This window comes from Anolis sagrei, chromosome 1 (genome assembly GCF_037176765.1).
Source record: "Anolis sagrei isolate rAnoSag1 chromosome 1, rAnoSag1.mat, whole genome shotgun sequence".
Taxonomy (NCBI): Eukaryota; Metazoa; Chordata; class Lepidosauria; order Squamata; family Dactyloidae; genus Anolis; species Anolis sagrei.
This window is the reverse complement of record NC_090021.1, coordinates 305526350-305549281: the sequence shown is the minus strand read 5'-3', so window position 1 is coordinate 305549281 and position 22932 is coordinate 305526350. Positions and strand designations below refer to the sequence as shown.

General features: G+C 39.5%; 1 protein-coding gene across 11 annotated transcripts in view; it reads right to left on the bottom strand.

The window, feature by feature from the left end:
- TTLL5 (tubulin tyrosine ligase like 5) overlaps window positions 1-22932 on the bottom strand; it is a 149823-nt gene that overhangs the window by 28054 nt on the left and 98837 nt on the right. For 10 of the 11 annotated variants that reach the window (XM_060758169.2, XM_060758177.2, XM_060758202.2 and 7 more), the window contains 2 exons: window positions 17411-17562; window positions 1653-1851 (listed from right to left, as the gene is read on the bottom strand). In XM_060758169.2, coding sequence (XP_060614152.2) covers window positions 1653-1851; window positions 17411-17562 — 351 coding nt within the window. The remainder of the gene's footprint in view (window positions 1-1652; window positions 1852-17410; window positions 17563-22932) is intronic. The other variant, XM_067462893.1, reaches the window with a different exon arrangement.

The window sequence follows — 22932 nt, the reverse complement described above, 5'->3', positions numbered from 1 at the left end:
GGATGTTACATGTAGAAATACACAATACACAAAGGTAACTAACTTCTCACACTCAAAAGCACACCTACTTTTGGAAATGAGTTTTTCAATGCACAGAGCTTGGGCAATTTAAAATAAATGTAGCTCTGAACAATACTGCCTGGGTGGCCATCACAGCAGTATTAATTTTACACTGTGACATGTACTGAAAAAAAAATCTGAACTTCTATGGAACTACACTTAATTCTCTAAATTCTATGGCATTTTGCTTATTTTAAGACAATATTATTAACAGCTGAAATAGGTCATGATTGCAAAGTGTTCCACAAACTGATGTTCACAATGACCTTAGTAGATCCAATCCATCATTATGGTTTCAAATTTAGAATTCAAGAAAGTGAAACTCAAAAAGAGCTACTTCCATAGCACTACACAGGGAGGGCATGACGAAGGTTAAAAGGATGGACAGCAGCAACATGAGTTAGGACCTTGAACATTAAAACCCATTAAGATGTTTTATTTCATAGTAGTTTACAACATTACTTAATGGTTCATGAAACTTCAGTATTGCATAGTATAAATGAATATGTAATGGCACTGGTTATACAGACTTTCCTTTTATTGCCTCGTGTCAGCATGCAGAGTTATGGCTAGTTACGGTGAACAAGAATGGCTCGTTCACATTTCTTTGCTTTTTGACGTTTAAATTATACTAATCATATGTTAAGCTGAATTCATCTATGGTGTGCACAGTTAAGAGTCTCTGCATTAAAAAAAAACCCCTTTCTTCAATAATGGAAACTTCAGTCCTGCCTGAGCCTGCGGCATGGCAAGGATCTCTGTAACTACAACTCTGAGTGGCTGCACTCTGAGGGAGAAAGGGAGGGAGTGTGGGGGATGCAAGCAAAGGTTTAACAAAGAATCACTTTAACAGAAACTCCTGAGTAATGGCTTTGCTCGAAGCCAAGAACAACATCATCTCGATGTCAGCAATTAGAAGAAAGATCAGCTAGGCCCCCTTCAAACCTCTCAGAGGCACAGCTTTCCTCACAGGGCTACCCTGTGCTGAGCATTGTGTGCATGGGGCCCGATGGAGAGAGATTCAAAAGGCATCTACTCTTTCTCCTTGGCCAGAGTAGAACAGAGTGTAAATGAAAGGGCAGTACAGAGCATGGAACATTTCTAGAGTTTTCTTTCTAGAGAGCATTAAGATACTTAGAAAAGCTGGTTATTCAATCAAGAAGAGATCACACGAAAACCAAAATTAATCAAATTAATGCACCAATTAATTTGAGTGTGTATGATTCAGCGAGGAAATAAGATTTCATATCAGCTTGTTTAGAACTGATTGATTGAATAATTACAATAATATCCAAAGGAAAGAATTCCAGGCAGATAAAAAAGACAGTCAATGAAATACAAATAAAACACGACTATGTAATAAAGGAACAGTAAAATTATATCAATGTGATATTAAATATGAAAATAAACACCTCCCATTTTTATGATGCAATAGGTTACAAAATCCATTGTTTGCAGGAAATTGTGCTAATGAACAAAGTTGGGGTATTCTTTTTAGAGTATTTGGATTTATTTTCTATTGTTATTTTATAAGAAGGTCTCTTGCCCAATGATAACACATCTTGTAAGGTTTCCTTAGTCATCTAAGTCACCTGGTGTCGGGCTCGACTCTGGTCCAAAAGCTGTCGGGACTGAAGCTTCTGCTGTTGGAGCTGCTGCAGGGCGAAATGGAGCTGATAGCTACCGGTGCTAGATGAAGTCTTGGGATGCAGTGTTTGGCTTCCTATCAACTTACTCTGTATGCCGTTCTCTGCATCTCCTTCCCAAGCAAACCTGTCAGTTTCGAGTGCCCTGAAAGAAGAAAAGTTTCACTGTAATTTAAAAACTGTTCATCACAGCGAGCTTGTCTAGGAAGAGAGAAAAATGTCTGAAGACCTCACTACCTCTGAGGATGTGTCATAGATGTGAGGAGAGAATGCTTCTGGAACATGGCCATACAGCCCAAAAAACTTACAGCAACCCAGTGATTCCAGCCATGAAAGCCTTTGACAACACAATGCCTGAAGACCTTCCTTGATGCTGCCCAAAAAGTTAAGAGAGCTTTTGGTAGCAAAGAAGTCCTATAACAACAAGGTGCATGACCATCACCTTATGATGTGTTTTATTTCAGGTCAAGATAAAAGACTTCTTACATTTCTAGCATTGGCTTTTTATGGTTTGAAATTATGACTGTTCCTGAGTCAATTCTGCCCTCTATGGCCTTGCCTCTGCTGCAGATCAGCAGTACAGGAAGTCCCTGAGTTACAAACATCCGATTACAAATGACTCCTAGTTAAGAACAGGGGTAAGACACCTGTTCAGTGAGACAACAAATTCAACTTCAGAACAAACCTACAAATGAACATTTCCTGTTGTCATCCAGAATGCTGAGGAGCCATAGCCCACCTTTTCAGAGAACCAAAGACCTTGTCAAAAACCATCTCGTAAAAACACTAGCAAAACTGAGTTTGCACTTTTCAGAAAGGAAGCCTTTTCTAAGTGATTGCAGTTTTGATAAATGGTGATGGGAAGAGATAGAACAAGGCATGCAAACAGCATGGTTCTAATAAGGCCCCATCTGCACTGCCAAATAATCCATTTTCAGAATGAAGATAATAATAATAATAATTAACAACAACAACAACAACAACAACAACAACAACACCACTTTATTTGTACCCCGCTACCATCTCCCCAGGGGACTCGGTGTGGCTTACATGAGGCCAAGCCCAAAAACAACAATACAAGCAATAATAACAACAGTACAAGCAATTAAAATAAAAACATAGACACTAAAATATACAACATTATCAATAAGACAACACACAATTAAAAACAGTGGGAAGGCCAAATGTAAAGTTAAAATTGGAAGTAATTAGCTGCATTGAACTGGGTTATATGGCAGTGTAGACTCACATAATCCAGTTCAAAGCAGTTACTCTCAGGCCCGTAGCCAGGATTTTGTTTCGGGGGGGGGGGGCTGAGTTTGGTTTGGGGGGGGGGGGGCTGAGTCTGAGTGAAAGAGAGTCTACCCTAGCAAACCTTTTGTATCATTACCCCAATACCCCCATGCATATGGGATATATTGAGCATGGTAATCAGATCATGATATAAATAAACATAATAGTTTAAATAATGTACCAGTAAGGCCTTCTCGCGGACCACCATGAGAATTTCGGGGGAGGCTGAAGCCCCCCCAGCCCCCCCCCCCCCCCCCGGGCTACATGCCTGGTTACTCTGTATTCTGAAACTGGCTTATATGGAAGTGAAGATCCAACCTTAGAATGGTAGGGAAGCCCAGAGGCCTATATGTGGAACCGTCTTACAGTGTTCAAAAAAGCTGATGTTGGGCTCATGGGCTCATTTCATTAATTCCATTATGATAATACTTTACCAATGAAGAAGCTCAACACATTAATAAAAGTCTTTTCTAAAGACAGAAGCATTGTCACAGCCTTGCCTTCCAGAATGAGAGGGCAGCTGTGAAACGCAACGCCATACAATATATATGTGTGTGTGAGCTCAACTGTTTGCTTTGAAGTTTAAGTTCATGGCCCTGGCTATAGTACTTTACTCTTTTAGGCCAAGCACACATGCTTTATGAAGAACAGGTGGTAGGATGACAGTGCCTAGGATAGTCATCCCCCGGCCACCAAAGCATATCATGTGACTCAATAGTTCCTGAAGGGTGAACTAATTTAAAAAATTAAGATTTCTCCAAACTATTTGTGTCCCATCTCCATATGATTCCCCAGTGATGTATTCCTGCTTTACAAAATCTTTTTGTTTTTCCCAAAATACTTTTCTTTCTTTTCTAACTTTTGACATATACATTTAAAAGTATTACTACATCTCAAGACTACTATGAATGGTTATACGTAATCATTAATTTCCACATTTGAACTTTACCTGTTTGATAATAACTTATACATCTTGTAAATGCCAAAGTAACAAAAGAAAACAGAAGCTTTGTAACATTGTTGTAGTGACTAGCTGGTTGCATGACTGCCATTCCCTTAAGTCATTTTTTGTGGCCAGAAAACTGGGGACTGCATATATTCTATCGCTCTTTTTTTCCGTGTCAGACGGTACTTGAAAAATTGCAAGTCACTTCTGGTGTGAGAGAATTGGTCACTTGCAAGGACGTTGCCCAGGTGATGTCTGGATGTTTTGCCATCCTGTGAGAGGCTTCTCTCATGTCCCTATATGGGAAGCTGGAGCTGGCAGACGGCAGCTCACCCCATCGTGCAGATTTGAACCATTGATCTTCAGATCAGCAGTCCAGTCAGCACAAGGGTTTAACCCATTGCGCCACTGCAGCTTCATTCAGCTGGCGCAATGATCCTTTCTAATAGTGAACGTTAGGGCCCTTTTTATATATATTGCTCAAACCCACAAGGCAGGGATGCCAAACCCATGGAATGACATCAAACATTCCTCAGGCTATAGTACTCACCATATGAAGTTATTTTAAAAGTCAAATCAACAATGTAAAACATGTACCCAGGACTGTTTATTACAGAACAGGCTAAAGATATGAAATGGCAGAACACCATTTGTGTCATATGCAGTTCCCAACTGAAATTACTCAGTATCATCAGCAATACCATTTTGGACAATCATGTTGCCCTCACAAGGAGCCTTGGTATTTGGTCTTTACTTGAATTTGAGTTGAAGAAGTGTTGTACTAGGTCAGACATGAATATATTAATATATTATGGTGCTATGTGTCTATCCATGGCAGTACCGTTTACTTGAAAGTATATGTTATTAGTTGGGGAATATGTCCTTACGTTATTGCTGGAATGCAAACACCACCAGCTTCCACTAACACGTTGAAAACTCAAAGATAATGGGAATTATAGTCTGGAGGGCCAATTCAAAATTTCCAGCTCTTTCTAAAGCAGTGGTTCTCAACCTGTCGGTCCCCAGGTGTTCTGGCCTACAACTCCCAGAAATCCCAGCCAGTTTACTAGCTGTTAGGATTTCTGGGAGTTGAAGGCCAAAACACCTGGGAACCCACAGGTTGAGAACCACTGCTCTAAAGTGTTTCACTCACATTGTTACCATTAAATCTAATAGCAAGAATTTAATCATCAGTGAGATAGGAAGACTGTAAAATTGTTTTTCCCTTTTCATTGGAATGTTATTCAGCATTCACACACATTGTAACACAGAGAGAGACACACTAAGTTTTAGGAATCAGAATAGTACAATAAAAAGTGGGATGGTCCACAGAAGTGCACCTACAAGAATGGTATCACAAAGAGAAGGGTGCTGAAGATAGACATTTTGCAGACCTGTTGCTTCAGACATCTTCAAGAAGCATTAATCTAGTCAAGATGATTTCAGAGCAGGCCTCTGAAAAGCACCACCTAACATGCAGCAGTCAATACTTCAATGAACAATTCCATTTGGTCTGGCAGATCTCAGCATTCAATTGACTTGAAATAATGCATTTGATGATCAAGTAACATTTTATTTGGTACAGCACATACTTCTTTCATCCCAAAGAATGTCCTCTCGCTTTGTACTAGAAGGAAAGCAATGATAAACAAGAAAGGAAAATACCAGTGGACAGAAGAAATATCTCTGAGAACAAACAGCATCAGTTTCTCTTTAAAAAAAATTGCATTGTGATGCAAGGAAATTTTGTCTTTTACAATATTAAAATGTGTTCTAGGAGTAAAAAGGAGAACATTTAAATATATAGTATACTGCCGAAAATGAAGCCTGAAGTAGCTGACAAAAGCTGAAAGTGGGGTCTAAAGCAGGAACCCTGATATGCAATTGTGTGTGCCAAAATGTAGTCTAGACACTCTAGACCAGGGGTCCTCAAATTATGTCCCGGGGGCCGGATGCGGCCCTCCAAGGTCATTTACCTGGCCCTCGCTCAGGGTCAACCTAAGTCTGAAACGACTTGAAAGCACACAACAACAACAACAATCCTATCTCATCAGCCAAAAGCAGGCCCACACTTCCCATTGAAATACTAGCAAATTTATATTTGTTGAAATTGTTCTTCATTTTAATTATTGTATTGTTTTTACATTTTTTTGCACTACAAATAAGATATGTGCAGTGTGCATAGGAATTCATTCATGTTGTTTTCAAATTATAGTCCGGCCCTCCAACAGTTTGAGGGGCTGTGACCTGGCCCTCTGTTTAAAAAGTTTGAGGACCCCTGCTCTAGACCAGTGTTTCTAAACTTTCCTAATGCCATGACCCCTTAATACAGTTCATGTTATGGTGACTCCCAACTGTAACATTATTTTCATTGCTACTTCATATCTGTAATTTTCCTACTGTTATGAATCATAATGTAACTTATCTGATATGCAAGATGTATTTTCATTTACTGAACCAAATTTGGCACAAATGCCCGATACGCCACAATTTGAATACTAGTGTGGTTGGGGGATGAGACTGATTTTGTCATTTGGGATTATAATTGCTGCGATTTATAGTTCACCTACAATCAAAGAGAATTCTGAACTGCACCAGTGATGGAATTGAACCCAACTTGGCGCACAGCACTCCCATGACCAACAGAAAATACCAGAAGGGTTTGGTAGGCATTGACTTTGAATTCTGGGAGTTGTAGTTGCTGGGACTTATAGTTCACCTACAATCAAAGAGCATTCTGAACCTCTCCAACAAGAGAATTGGGCCAAACTTCCTACACAGAACCCCCATGTCTTGAAGGGACTTGCTGGAGTGAGCCTTCCTCCAACCTCACAAACTGTTCCTCACCCACTCATGTGAACCATACTGCCTACACCCAGCACACCTGCTCTCCCTTCCCTGCTTGGAGTCAAAGCACAAGAGGACTTTTGGGTGGGAGGATTTGCCGTCTGTTTTCAAAAAGGAAGAAAAGGACAGGTGGAGAGATCTTCAGCCTTCTCTGCCAAAGGGGTTCCTAAGACCGTCAGAAATATATATATATTCTAATGGTCTTTGGCAACCCCTCTGAAACCCCCTGGCGACCCCCCCCCCGGGGGTCTCAAAATTTGGCTTTTTGAAAAATGGGCATTCACTCTGCCTAAAGAAACACCCCAAGACTTGTACCAGGTATACTGTAACACTGGGCTTTCTGATTTGGAAAATACTTAGAATTTGAGTATTTTTCTTTTTCTCCAACTCATATTTCTTTTTTCCCACTGAAAATCAGGTTTTCAAATCAAAAGGAGAAAATAGGGAAGCTAAGTTAAGGCGAAGGGAGGAGGTAATCAGGTTAAGTAGTTCAGTGCCTCTATCCCATCCCTATTCAACAGGTCACTGGAGAAGAGGTGATAATGGCAGCCAGGCTTATCCAGTCTGCATGATTTGGATTAGAAAAATCATAGCAGTCTCTTTTAAATTAGCAAAAATTAGCAGTGAGCCGAAAGAAGTCCTACTCTCTAGAAGTCTGAACATACTCTTTCACCTGCACATGGACTCAGCCTGCTGGAACATTTTAATGATACAGAATACATGTGATGAGATTAGCACGAATGAAAAGGCCTCTGTTGCTATTCCCTTTATTTAGGTCTCAAAAGTGATTCCTTTGAACGTAATATATTCAGTAACTTGAATGCAAAGAATAGTGACACCAAAATATCTCAGGACTGTGAACATTGTTCAGTTGTTGATATGTTATACAAATTCCACTGAGATAGTTTTTTCTAACTCTGGTTTGGAGAATTACTCCAATGGCTGTTATGTGTACATATCAATGCTCCTTAAACTATCTGATGATCGAGTATGGCAGCACCCCTTCCCCCCAATGTATCATGAACTGGCACCATATTTGAGCTCATTGCTACAACAGTTTCTTTCCTGGAAATTCAGCACAGACTGCCAGCTAGTAGCTCATGTACTGACACTAGTCCACAGACCATGACTTTAAGTAGCACTATATACACAATTTGGCTGACCTGAAGATAATAAAGTTTCATCTTAGTCAGATGTGCCACATTTCACTGAAACACTTTTCTCTGTAGAGTGAAAGCCCCCAAATGTGTTATCTCATGCTATAGAAGCACTTCTACAAGATGAATCTACAAGGACTTTATATCAGTTATGAGTATCATTCATTTGATAAAGTACATGGCATCCACCATGTACTTTAACGCTTTCAAGGAATAAATCAAAGTCCTATAAAGAAGTAGTCTTTAGGATCATGGATTACTAATAAAAACAGTAATTGATATCAAAATAATTATGAAAAAACACGGAGAGAGGCAAAAAAGACCTGGAAAGATGGCAAAGAGTCCAACTAACGTGGATGTGGAGAATAGCTGTGATAAAAATAATGGTCTTACCAAAAATGTTGTTGTTATTTCAAAATCTACAAGTAACTAAGGGAGTGAAGATCTTTGAACAATGGAGAAGGGATTTGGTCCAATTTATATAGAACAGGGGGAAAGGTAAAATTGCATACAGAAACTTAATAGATACTAAAGACAGAGGGGAGTTAGCACTTCCAGATATTAGGTATTTCTATGAAGCAGCAGACTTTGACTGGATAAAAGAATGAATCACACTAGAAAAAAAGTTTTTTACTTAATTTAGAAGGCTACAATTTAAAATTTTGATGGCATGCATACTTATGGTATAAAAAGGAAAAAAGTCAATAAAAATTTTAATAGACACATTATAAGAGCCAGCCTTCTTACAATTTGGAAGAGATACCAGGTGAAGATGGAGCAAAAAAAAAAAAAGATTTCTATGACTGTGGCCCCTGGAAGCAGTGTTAAATAAATAATTTAATAGGGAATACCTAACCAAGGGCAGTGGAAAGTAAAAAGGAAAGAAGAATTTGGGATAAACAACGGGTTTTGTCCCTTCCAACTACATGACAGATTTATGAAAGATAACAAGGTAGGATTTCCTCAGAAAAAAATCAGAATTGGAGAACATTTTGGAGAAGGGGAATCAAAGACTAATTTCCGTATTATACAAATACATTTTAGATTACAACTTAGAAGACAATCAAATAAAAACAGTGATGATTTCATGGGCTAAAGACTTAGGGGAAAATGTTAATTTGGAAAAATGGGAATGTTTATGGAAAATGTTTTCGATAGCTGAGTCCATCAGAGAAAACATGTATAAAATGTTTTACAGAAATTATATAACTCCCAAGGTGATAAGCAAAATCCCACCGGGGGGTGGGGGGAGTCCTGGAGATGAAAAATACATAAAGATACCTTCTTCCATGCTTGGTGGACCTGTAGGCTAGTACAAACCTTCTGGGGAAAAGTAATAAAGGACACAAGCAAAATAATCACTAAAAGGGCTAAGAAAAACCCAGAAATGTGCCTTTTTTTGGTGGGGGAAAAAAACCATAAAGAAGACACAGAGGTTTGTCAATACAGTTTTATAGCTGCAAGACTAATAATAGAAAATCATGGAAGGAGAAAAAAGAGTGATTTATAAAATACTATAGAGGAAAATTATTAGCCTATATCCAAGCTGCCCAATGGCATTAGAGGAATTATTTATCATATAAGGAGTGAACCAAGGGTACAGTTGTAATGTATTTTAAAAAAACACAGTGAAGGCATTAAAGGAGAAATAATGAATACGTTGTTAGAAAAAGAAGGCTTGCATTTAAATATTTAGCAAGGAAGACAAAGACAGAGTTTAAACTAACAGCAAGGGGAAGTTATTAATATAAAGATAACTCTAGGTTTTTATGAGATGTTAGTTCAATATTGAGTTGGGTGATGGTTCATCAGTGTGGGGAGGGGGGTGGGTTTTGGTAGACAAGTGTATTTGTATTATGTGTATCTGATGTATATCTTTTATTTTCTTTTACAGTCTGTATGCCACCTTTACACAATAAAATTTATTTTAAAAAGAAGAAGAGAGAAGCAGTCTTTGCAGAATCTTAAGTTAGTCCCTTCAGATATGATTCTTAACCCATTTCACATAAAAGGTCATTCAAAATCTATTTGGCCGTAGACTTTGCAGCAACACTTCAGTAGGCAAGAAATCAAATCTCCATTCTTTATTGTCAATTAAATACTACTTTATTCAGGGGTGTGTTGGCCATGCAAAAAAAAAATTCCAAAATTCACAAGACACTGGGCCATTCTTTGGTCAGTTATAGAGCACAAAAACATATCATGAAAACTTTCCACACTTCATTGGTTTTTTTTATCCAGTAAAGATGTTAGAAAGCTATGCCTAATTAAATCCTCCAGTTAGGTACCATCTTTTCCACACATTTTCATGAAAATAAGTGAGAACAACCCTCAAACTTTCAGTAAAGATACCTCATGACATTTTTCTACATATGTTCAGAAATCTAGTTTAAAAATGAAAATCCATAATTCCATCCTTTGCTCTAAATTGACAAATGAAAATGAAATGTGTGGGGAAGCACCGAGCAAGGAATAGAGAAGAAGAGTGGAAGTTGGTTCATATACCTCCAAAATACAGATATGGAAGACAAGGCCCAGTAATATATTCAGCCTTTCCCAGAAAATCTCTCTGGAAGGAAGCCAAGCCCCAAAACTTTCACACATGCCAGGAAGCAAAGATATTTCCGCATAATTAAGAACTTTCTCATCTTTAGAAAAAGTTTCTTTTCAAGCCATTTCAAGTTAATATTTACAAAGTTTGCTGTTTGTGAGGGGATTGTGACAAAGTTTGGGAAAGCTCACTAACATATCTACCTGGCAAAAGGGGGAAAAGAAGGATTTTTAAACCCCAGTAAATATTCTGTATTTTAAAAAAAAAGATTTAGGGTGACTCATACAAAAGGTACTTCACAGGAAAAAGGAGCAAGTGGGAGCTTGTGCCAAAACAAATTTAAACAATGTGAAACTAGGTTAAATTCCTTTAAACTCTTGGCTAATTATTTTCTTCCCTTCCCCCTTCTACAAACATTAGCATGCGTAGTGAAGAATGCTTCATAGGAAGACTAGTTTCAAAAATCCTGCACAGGACTAAGGCAAAAATACCTGGCAGCTGCTAAAACGAAACTTCAAAGACTCGGCTCACTTTGAAAACCCATCAGGCAAGAGCTGCTCCTCCACCCAACTTCCCAGCTTCCCCCAGAATCTCTGGGAAGCCTAAGCACTTCAGTATGTTTCAGGGCCTCCCAAGCAGGTGGTAGGGAGAACCTGAAGGGAAATGGGAATACTTAGCTCCCTTATCCCAAACCTTTCTTCTATCAGCAGCCAATGTACAGTGTTAAGTGAGCATGGTTTTATGGCTGACAGCAGAAAAAACTCAGTGGATCTGCTGTATAAATGAATAAATATCCGATACAACCCCAGATACAGAACTGGCCAGGCAAATGTATAACGTGTTGAACCTCCACAAGATATTTATTCAAACTCTAACTGTGTTAACTAACTATGGAAAGACTTCAGGGTCAAAGCTGTAGTATGAGGCTGCATGTTTCCTCCCACCCCATAGAACAACGACAAGGAGAGGTTCTAGGAACTGATTTCTGATTTTGGACCCATAGCATAATCACTTGAAAGCTGATGGGTCAAGAAATTGGAGAGTTGCTGATATCCATAAAGACTCTGCATGAGAGTTGGATTATTGAAAAAATAATGGTTCTAACTTATGGTCACAGAGCTTGCACAAATGGCAGAAACTCTCTTACTTCAGTCTTGCATGCAGGAACTGAGATTAATATGCTCCTTCCTCTTTGTATAGTGAATGCACATATCAGAACAAGCAGTCTCTGAGTTACAAAATATGACTCCTAGTTACAAGCGAGGGTGAGAGAATAGGAAGTGAGATAAATCTACCCCTAGGAAAGGAAATTCATTCCTGAAAGAGTTCTCATGGGGAAAAGGTGTTCCCACCGAAGTTTTATCGTCAATCCTTGTTTCCATGACAAGCCAAAATTTTCAAAATCCAATTGTCACAGGGATTGAAAGTGAGGCGAAATCTATTGAGCAGGGGCACAGAGGCAAAACAGACATTGCAAGGTGTTAACCCTGCAATATGCTATCCAATACTAAATCAAATTGGCTGGAGTTACACTTAAAAGTTGTACCTCTTCCAACTTACATACAAATTCAACTTAAAGACAAACCTACAGAACACATCTTGTTTGTAAACCAGAAACTGCCTATAAGGACGTCTTAAGTCTTTTGTCAGTGACTAGTCACCTTGAAAATGAATAGATCTAGAGAGGAAATACTACTCCAGGTTTTGAAAGATTTTTTTTTGCACTTCTCTCTCCTATTAATTTGTCTACCATACAGCCAGTAACAGAATGGAGCAGAGGGAAAAATTATGGGTTAGATGCTAACCTAGTTTACTGCATTTAGTATAATGGACACCATACAGCTGCTTGCACCAAGATCAAGTTAGATATGCACTGGCCAGGTGCACACATCAGAGCTTTGAGAACCAAAGGCTGCAACTCAAGGCTGAGGTTATGAAATTAGAGTAGTGTATTATAGTGAAAGCAGCTGAGAGGATTCCCTTAAGAGCAACATACAAATAACTGGAGCAAGCTTGAGTTGTTTTTGTTCTAATGGAAGATATTATAGTTGTTGGACTCTAATCTGAGACATTTAAACAAAAGGGGGAAAAGCCTACTGCCTGACCAAACTTGAGGCCACATGGCATAGAAACAAAGGAGTTACTGAGAAAATAGGAATGAGAGAACTCAAAATGCAATCCTGCCCTTTGTAATAAAAGAAAGATGCTTGTGCAAGTGTGAAGGCAATATTTTAATAGAATTCTTTTGGGAGGAAACACAATCCCACCCACAAATCTTTTCAATTTGACCACAGCATCTGAGGCAGGGAATGAAAGAACTGCAAACTGTCATTAGACACTTAGCAGTTTCAACTTTTTTTTCTCTAACAAGCATGATGGCCATCCATGTTTGTGGGTTTAACTTTTGTAGATTTGATTATTTAATGGCCTGTATAACCATTAGTCATGTGCACGGTAACCATTTCTGTTGTTTAATCCATGTTTTCGTACCGTTTATTTCATTTGGATGGCACGAAACAATAAGCCCTCCTCTGGTTACGAAAATAACCGCTAAATGAAAGGAAAGTTTGAATAGTAACTGTTTGTGCGCCTGAGTTTAATCTTTTCTATTAATCCCCTAGCAAACAAAAAGTAAACATTCATTTACTCTCCTCTTCCAGAAGGTCATCATTCTTCCTTATCTGCAAGTGGGTAGTCTCCTTAAAATACCTTGGAGAGTGTGTGCATCGCTCCTCCTCTTGGGCGCTTGGAGCTTCTCTGGTGCCACATTGGGTCGTTGCTTGCATTGGGTCGTTGCTGCTGCTGCATCCATCTTTCATGCAAGAAAGGCAGCTCCAGCCTGCTCTTCTCCCTCCTTCACGCCTCTTACTCTAGAGCAGTGATGGGCAACCTTTTGAGCTTGGTGTGTCAAAATTCGCCAAAAAAAACACAGCATAACTCAGATGGAATGTCACTTCAAGATCTTGTAGTTTGAAGCCATTCAAACGTATTCTCCCCTATGAACCATCAAGGACGCTAAGATCTTCTGGAGAGGCCCTGCTCTCGATCCCACCACCTTCACAAACGTGTTTGGTGGGAACAAGAGACAGGGCCTTCTCTGTGGTGGCCCCTTGGTTATGGAACTCTCTCCCGAGCGAGATTAGATCTGCCCCCTCCCTCTTGTCCTTCAGGAGGCTAGTAAAATCCTGGTTATGGAACGAAGCATTCCCATAATAATTGCTGAGACTGGTTACAGATCCAAGAGAGCGACCACATATGCAGACTGAGTTGAACATAATTTTACTTTGGCGATTTGGTATATATGTATTTTATCTATATGTATTTTAATCTTGTATTGTTATATGATGTTTCAACTTGTATTAGTAGCATTGAATCCCTGCTGTAAGCCGGTCTGAGTCCCTCTACAGAGGTGAGAAGATCAGGATATAAATGTTTTAAATAAATAAATAAATTGTTCCGCGTCCTAGTCTCCAGGGCAGCAGAAAACAAGCTTGCTCCTTCCTTCCTATGACTTCCTCTCACGTATTTATATTTAATTTATACCTGTGGCTATCAAGCTATTTTTGATTATAAATAGATGACTCTTTGCCACTGACCATGTCTGGTGAGGTTAAACAGAACTGTAGATCCAATCATCTGGAGAATCAAGAGTTAATACCTCTGCTCTAGAATTTTATTCTGAATATGTACAAGACCAGTTCTTGAGATCATACAAATCAAAATCTTTTCACAGTGCCAGAGTGATGTCTTCCATAAAAGCTGAAAGCCATAGCAATAATGCTATCCCAGTTCGTCTCCTCCTTCCTTGCTTGTGCTTTTGCCATAAAAGACTGTCTCCTGCATGCAATGAACTGTACCTAACCCCTCTGGCAATTAACATTCCCTATTACCTTAGGAAAGCAACGGCACAGCATACTCATTACTGCCTGGAAACCTGAGGTTGCAGGGTCATACCTTGAACTGCTGAAAGACACGCTTCCTGCTTTCCCTCCCATGGAGACTCCAGGCAGGCAAAGCCAAGAATGGAGCCTGCAGAAAGCAATCCTTACTCAAGACTGTGCCAATTCACAATGATAGCCTCCAGGCTATTTCAGAAGAGAAAGAACTGAAGTTGCCAGCATACATTTCTTCAAGTAAGTTCAAGCAACATTATTATAATTTCAAATAGTTTGATGCCAAAAATCAGGTAACTGCCATCTCCTGGAAATTTGGACGAGACATAATATGGCACGTTCATGCTTTAAGATAAATAAAGGGGGATCTGGGCACATGTGATCTAAGTGGATAATTCTGCCGTGAAAGACTTGTAATCAACCAAGTTATCCTCAAAAAAATGGAAGTTACCATACTTCTGATTGGATTTTCAGTTCCTCACCAGTTGTTCTAGGAGGGCATCAAGGCCAAAACTGCCTTTCACATCCCCCACAATTGCCAATTGTTTCAGGGTTACAGCGATGTAGCTTTCCACTGCTGTGGCACAAACATTAGCTGCCTTAACACTCGTTGGTTCTACTGGATGAAACGTTTAGGAAAACAAGGTCACAGGAAGTTATCTTGTAGTGAATCAAGTAATTTGTAAATCTGCCTTGGGACATTACAAAAAAGGGGTAAAGTTTCTTCCAGCTTGAGGACCAAACTGTTTCAGAAGGGCATCCTTCTTTGTTAAAGGCAAAAGTGTATGAGCAAAGCTATTATTTTAGCTGAAAACTCCTACTGTCAGTAATTACAAACCCATATGTGTATTTTTTATTTATCATATTAGGAGCGAACCAGGGGTACAGTTGTAATGTATTTAAAAACACACACCGTTTAAAAAAACAAAACTTGGCATTATAGTAAATGTCCTCTGGTGTTGCTATTAGAAGGTCCTCCATTGTGCACGTGGCAGGGCTCAGGCTGAATTGCAATAGGTGGTCTTTGGTTTGCTCTTCTCCACACTCGCATGTTGTGGGCTCAACTTTGTGGCCCCATTTCTTAAGGTTGGCTCTGCATCTTGTGGTGCTAGAGCAGTCTTTTCAGCACCTTCCAAGTCGCCCAGTCTTCTGTGTGCCCAGGAGGGAGTATCTCATTTGGTATCAGCCATAATTTGAGGTTACACTTTTGGACTCTTGCTTGCTAAGGTGTTCCTGAGAGTATTTCTGTAGATCTTAGAAAGCTATTTCTTGATTTAAACCATTTGCATGCTGGCTGATATCTGAATAGGGGATAGGCCGGAGATGTCACTACCTTGGTGCTTTCATTATTAGCTTTTACTTCTCGGCGGATATCAGGTGGTATACTGGCTAAACAGAGTATTTTCTCCAGTAGTGCAGGGCGCAGACATCCTGTGATAATACGGCATGTTTCGTGATGAGCCACATCCACTGTTTTAGCACGGTGAGATGTGTTCCACACTGGACATGCATACTCAGCAGCAGAGTAGCAAAGAGCAAGGGCAGATGTCTTCACTGTATCTGGTTGTGATTCCCAAGTTGTGCCAATCAGCTTTCGTATGATATTGTTTCTCGTGCCCACTTTTTGCTTGATACTCAAGCAGTGCTTCTTATAGGTCAAAGTACGGTCCTGGGTAATTCCCAGGTATTTGGGTGTGCTGCAATGCTCTAGTGGGATTCCTTCAGAAGTGACCCATATGTGGGATTTCATAGAAACCACAATGAAGAACTAAGTTTTACAAGATATAGTTCAACATTTCAGAACAGAGGAAATGCTTTTACAGAAGTAGAGAAATGACTATAATGTTGCATTTTGCATTAAATAAGTTTTGACAAAATTTTCAAGGATATGAAAGATTTAACTACAACATTATCTCAAAACAGTGTCTCAATGAACTGAAATGCACTTTTCCATCAGGAATGAAAAATATGAGTTTCCTTACATCAGGAATCCTCAAACTGTGGCCCTCCAGCTGTTTGGGCCTCCAACTCCCAGAAGCCCTAACAAGCTTGTTCAATTGTCAGGAATTCTGGGAGTTGAAGGTCCAAACAGCTGGAGGGCTGCAGTTTGAAGATGCCTGCCTTACATTTCTAAATTGTGTTGACAAAAGTGAATATTTTGGTTTGGTGCCAAAAACAAAGCTATGATGTCAATTATATCGCTCCTAACATCATTCTTAAATCGAGGTCACCACTAGCGAAGCTCCCTCTTTTGGAAGAGCATAACCATTTTGCCTCCTCTAATAGTATTTGGAGAAGACCCACTTTAAAGGTCCTAACAGTCCAGATAGCAATTCAGCATCTTCACAGCTTCATGGACTTTAGATGACACCATGGAATAAGTTGAACATGATCATTTTTATAACAGCTACTGCTGAATACATAGTAACTGGTTTAGGAAAAAAAATGGAGCACAAAATAGAAACATGACAATCTGGCAGTGGACTAAGAAAATGCAAGTTTAGTGTGAGGCTGTGACTTAATGAAACAGCACATTGCTAACATGCATAAAAGCCACAGGTTTGAACTCTGGATAGAAGGGCTGGGAAAGACTTGACATTTCAATCGTAAAGAGGTCGATTGGGCTACCTTCCAAATAGATGAATAGATGAGGATAAGGGAACTGAAATGTGATCCCACCCCCCACCCCCGCAACACACACTCAAAAAGGAGAAGTACTACTTAGGCATAATTACCAAGAAAGAAATAAAACAATAAACCTGCAATCCATTATTTCTGTTTACATGCTTCTGAATATTACATCTCAGGAAAAACACATCTAATATCCACTTTGGTGGCTGCTAATCTCTACAATCATCAAGGCTAAAATAGTATTCTCCAATTTCATAGTAAAACTAAAGAGTGCCTCCCATTTCACATACTTCTTCAATCTATAATCTCATCCAACTAAAGTCCTCTAAATTTAGAAGTATTTCTATGAGCCACATTAAAATTCTGTTTTATGCTAGTTGACTCACCTAACTGCCAAAGATGCAGGTCTGATGTCAGTTGCATGTGTGTGCGTTTGAAAAGCCCAAAATGAACCTCCTGGGTTGAGTGATGGTCGGTAACTGGAAGAAGTAGTATGTACTCTGTTTACAGCTCCATTCATCAGATTTAGATTTGTTAACTGGAAAACAAAATAAAAGGAAAATTACTTCACAAGGTTTGAGGAAAGAATAACAAGATGCTGTGGAATATAACACAGTTGAATGATGACATTTTCACTGCTTATATTTAGAGAGACAGTACGGTGCAAGGTACAATGTGGAAAGAGGTTACTTAATTATTTTGTGCCAGTCAACATGTCTTTGATTCTAAAGCGTCTCACAATCTTGCTTCAAAAGGGTAGGTGGCTGAATGGGAAGACCACGAGTTACACTGAATTCCTCTGAGAAAGGGCAGGATAAAGTACAACAAAAATTCAAATATTTATAAACATGATAGCATTGTTCTTTGGCATTTATCCCTTTCCTTTAATCGTTATAATAGTTAGATGAATGAAACAAGAACTCAATGAGCAGAATGTGTTTACTTGGGTATTTATACAACTCCACCCTCTCCCAAGAGCTTGGCTGGTTGCAACATTTAAAGTTGGAACATAAGAAAAGATAAAGCTCACACAACATTAACAAAGAGAGAGAGAATTTTCTGACCAGAGCAGTTTATCCCCATGTCCACAATGCTCTGACTTCAACAAATCTCGAAGGAAGTGCAACATTCCATAGAGCAGAATACCACAAAAAGCAGTATGCTGCTCTCTGATTGACAACACCATGGCAAAAGCTAAGTGGGCTTTTCTTGAAATCCAGTAACATTAATAAACTGCAAAATGCATCCAAGAATATGATTGTAAGGTTTTTAAGTTCTTTCTCTCAAGAGATCATAGATAAACCCTGAAGTATCATCTTATCTCTATTTCTATTGGTATAAACACTCTCCTGTTGTGCAATTGAACCAGCCCTTCCCAAACCATGGGTCTCACTAAATATTTTGGCCTGCTATTTCCATCAGCTGCAGCCAGTTGGTCTAATGGTCAGGGAGGATGGATGTTGAATATCAAAGCAATTGAGATAATGCAGACTAGCTAAGAATGTGCCATATCAACACATACATGAAAGTCAGGGACCAAAATGGCAACACAACCAGCATAATGTTGTAATAAAAACACTGGTTTGGATATGGAAGTCCAACATTTCAAATCAGAGTGGAAATGGAAAATTGGATCTTCTGTGACATATCTTTCTGGTTGGCCAAGAATGGACCTAACAGGAAAAAGTTAACTCAAGACTTCAGGGCCAAAAGAAACTTCTAGATCAGCCCTGAAAACAGAACATTGGACATATTTACATTTGCTGTTACATAGTATTCTGTGCTAGTCCCTATTCTGAGGGAACTCTGGGAATTGTGGCAACTAAGTTTTGTGAGAAAGATGTGCCTGGACTTGAGCAACACTGCTCGGATAATCTGCTTGTTTTGATCTAAAATATACCCTGGATGCTGGTACCTTGTTGGACTCTTAAGGCCCAGCACTCCAGCAGCTGCAAGTATGGGAAGAGCAACCTAACTGGATTACATGTTGACTATGCTCTACTTCTCTTGTTGAAAGATTTAGGCTTCTAGCTGCATGAAACCATTGATGTTAGTGAAGCTCAATGGACACCAAATGCTATTTGTAACCACTGCAATCCCAATAAATACATTGAATTACACACCTTCTTTGCTCGTCTACTGGTCATAGGGAATGCAAAAGAACCAAAAAAGGAAAAATAAATGAGCAAAGGCCATCATTCCTAAAGTCTCCTTGGAACCATCTAGGCAACACTGTTCTTTTCAAAGAAATATATATATGACTGGAGAAACTTCCTAGGGCATTTATTTTGGCTCTGCATTTTCAAGTGAGAGAAGTTAAACCTTTACTGTTGATTTCATTTTTCCACTGATTGAAAAAGGCACGCTTACTAGGCAGTGATGGGTAAGACATGCATACTTCTGCTTAATACGTTGAAATATGCAAAAGTCTTGTGCCTGCATGCTTTTTCCTTGTGCCATTCCTCCCTTCCCTGAGTGACATGATTCAATAACTCTTGGGTTAATGAGCCACAGCTTCCTGTTATGTCTAAATTAGATAATGATAGTGGCCAAGACTAAAACAACCTAGTTTCTTAATCTTAATTTGAACCATGCTGTAACGAAGCGTTAATCCCACCGCTTGTCAACCAAAAATGTAAAGAAGCAGGGCTAATCTCACTAGATGCCACCAAAAATTATGTGAGGAAGCATTAATCTTCTTTAATGCCACCAATATTCTGTGAGGAACCTTCTTTTAAATATCTATTAAGCTGCCACCAATATGTTTAGAGACGCTGGTTTATGTCTCTGTTTATCTTTAGTTGGGTTGTGAGGTGATTTTGGTAGTGTGGAATGCACCAAGCATAACAGCAATGGAGGAGGCAGGTTTGAAATAAAAAGAGAACAAGTTTTATTGTTAACAGAACGTAATTGTTGCAGTTTTGAGAGTTTGAACTTGGCACAAGGCTTGATGTTACAAAATGGCTGGTTTGAGATACTTTCAGGCTTCTGAATGTTACAAATCTACAATCTCCTTCTTTAGTGAGGTGCTTATACTATTCCAGAGTTCCCTATTGTGAATGTCCACACTGTTTGCCCTATACTCGGAACAAACCACTGATCACCAGTCTTTCCTTACTGGCAATCCTGAAAACCCCCTCTGTTAGATTCCTTTAACCTAAGCAATCTAACAAGGTAACACCTTCAGCTCTCTTGCTGAAGAAATATTCACAAATTCTAGGAACTACTGAATTCTCACAGCTTCACAACAGAGCCCTAACTGGGTCTCTTTCACCGGACTAAACTATTTCCCCAGAGTCCTTTCTTGACCCTGCTATTTCCCAGAGCCCTTAACTGGCTCTGCTCTTCTCCGGGTCTCCTCCACCGGACTAAACTACTTTCCCCCAGAGTCCTTTCTTGACTCTGCTATTTCCCAGAGCCCTTAACTGGCTCTGCTCTTCTCCGGGTCTCCTCCACCGGACTGGAGCTTAACTGCCACTTTCCCACCTTTTTCTCCTTAAGCTCCGCCCACCTTCTCTGAGGCTTTGTCTTGTCACCATGGCAACCTATCCCTCACAGCTAGGCCATGGCAATAAATGTAATACATAAATGCAGTTTAAACACAGTACATTAAACACTCTATAATAAACATTATAAATACAGTTTAAACACATTATAAATAACACTTTATAATGAACACATCTCTACACATGCTTATAATTCTGGTTTGTTCTATTGATGAGGTTTCCATCATCAGCATCATCACAATGGCAATTTCTTGCCCACCCCTCCCCAATAGAGAATTATGGCTAATTAGCCTAGAAAGTGCTGAAGGCAGCATGCCAAGAAGGAAGAAGGAAATGACCACAGGTAAGCTGGATCGTGAGGGCACCAGGTTCATGCATAGTTCAGATGAGATGTACAAATCATACAGTTGTCTCAGTTTATTTGGAATAATCTTGCAAATTATTCCAAAAAGTAAAAAAAAGAAGCAATATATAAAAATACCAATATAGCCAGGGTGTTTAATATCATCACATGTCACTATAAACTATTCAAAGTACAGGAAAGAAGATTCCACCTAAATATTAGGAAGAACCTCCTGGTGGTAATAACTGTTAGGCAGTAGGCTATATTGCCTCCTGGAGTGTGCTGGAGGCTCCTTTTCTGGAAATCTTTAAGCAGAGGCTGGATGGACATCTGGCAGGGATGCTTTGATTGTGCATTCTTGAATGGCAGGGATTGGACTGAATGGTTCTTGTAGTCTCTCCCTACACTACGATTATAAGATTTGGCACATAGAGCAAAATCTGCCTTATTAAGAAGATTGATGATAACGTCGGAGATTTTCAAAATCCAGATCTGAGCAGGGGATCAGAAAATAAGATTTTAATGCATCTTCCTTCCTCCACATTTAACCAGGCGATTTCGCCATTCTATCCCATTCTTCACTTTCTAGACTACCTTGGTGCACTTCTCTTCAATATGAAAATGCTGTTTATTTTAAAGCTGTCATTCTAAGTGAAGCAGGTGTGTAAACAGTTGAGTGTGGTGGGAAAGGACATTTCACACATTCCACATAGACAGGTGTTTAAATTACAGCAAAATTAAATACAGGCAATGAATTCAAAAGAGCATGCACACACCAGAGTACACAAGACTTATTTGAGCCAGCTTCCTTCATTCTGACAACATACTTTTCCTGCACTAACTTGCTTCAGCTGCTATATTTAGCCTAACAATTTGGTGGATTCCTTGGGTAACCCCAATCTATAATGCATCACTATAACAAGGTTCTGCTTTGAATTACCTAGCAATGACAAAAAAATGAAACTCCAACTAATTCTATGGTCAGTGACCAGATTACTCACCAGAACGACTTACAGGGAGCACACTAGCCCCCTGCTTCGTCAGCTCCACTGGCTGCCGGTCCACTTCTGAGCACAATTCAAAGTGCTGGTCTTGACCTATAAAGCCCTAAACAGTTCCGGCTCAGTTTACTTGTCCGAACGTATCTCCCTCTATGACCCACTTCGGAGTTCACGATCATGGGGGGAGGCCCTGCTCTTGATCCTGTCGCCCTCGCGGTCGCAACTGACAAGAGACAGGGCCTTCTCGGTGGTGCCCACCCATATGTATAATGCACTCCCCAGTGAAATCAGGGCGACTCCATCTCTCCTCTCCTTCAGGAAAAAAACTCAGGTCTTGGCTCTGGGACCAGGAATTTGGGCAGTTGGCTGAGGAACAACTGTAATGACTCATAAAAACTGTCAATGAAGAGATCTTGGACTGGAACTCTGGACTATGATTTGGATTTGCGAAATCAGACTTGGTTGTGTTAATATTTTAAGGGTCATTATTTTTAATGTATTTTTACTGTTGTGGACCTGTTTATGTTAATTGCTGTGCTGTAATTGTTCTTTGTCGGCATCTAATGATTGCCAATTGTAAGCCGCCCTGAGTCCTACTTCGGGGATTGAGAAGGATGAGATATAAATGTTTTAAATAAATAAATAAATAATTCTCAGCTGAGGAACTTTCAAACTGACACTGATACATGATGGTATTACACATCCCCTTAGTTTACTTTGAGATTAAATAAAAAATGCAAGAATGGCATGGAACAAATATTTTACACATTTTATTGGCCCAGAAGAAAGATCATTTTGTGCCAAATGTGTTTTGAAGATGAGAACTTATTGAAAGAGCCAACTGGAAAGAGGAAGATCAGCATGATTTTGCCAGAAGCTTCAGCTGTCAGGAATCTGTCCCACTTCCCACAAACCAACTGAAGTCGCTATCTGACCCACCAGGTATTGTTATGAGAGAGACATCCATCTGCCTGTGCCTACTTGCAAGAGTTCAGGAACTATTCTAAGAAGCATTCCAACAAGCCAAAATAGTTCTGCCTTGAGATCAATGCACTATT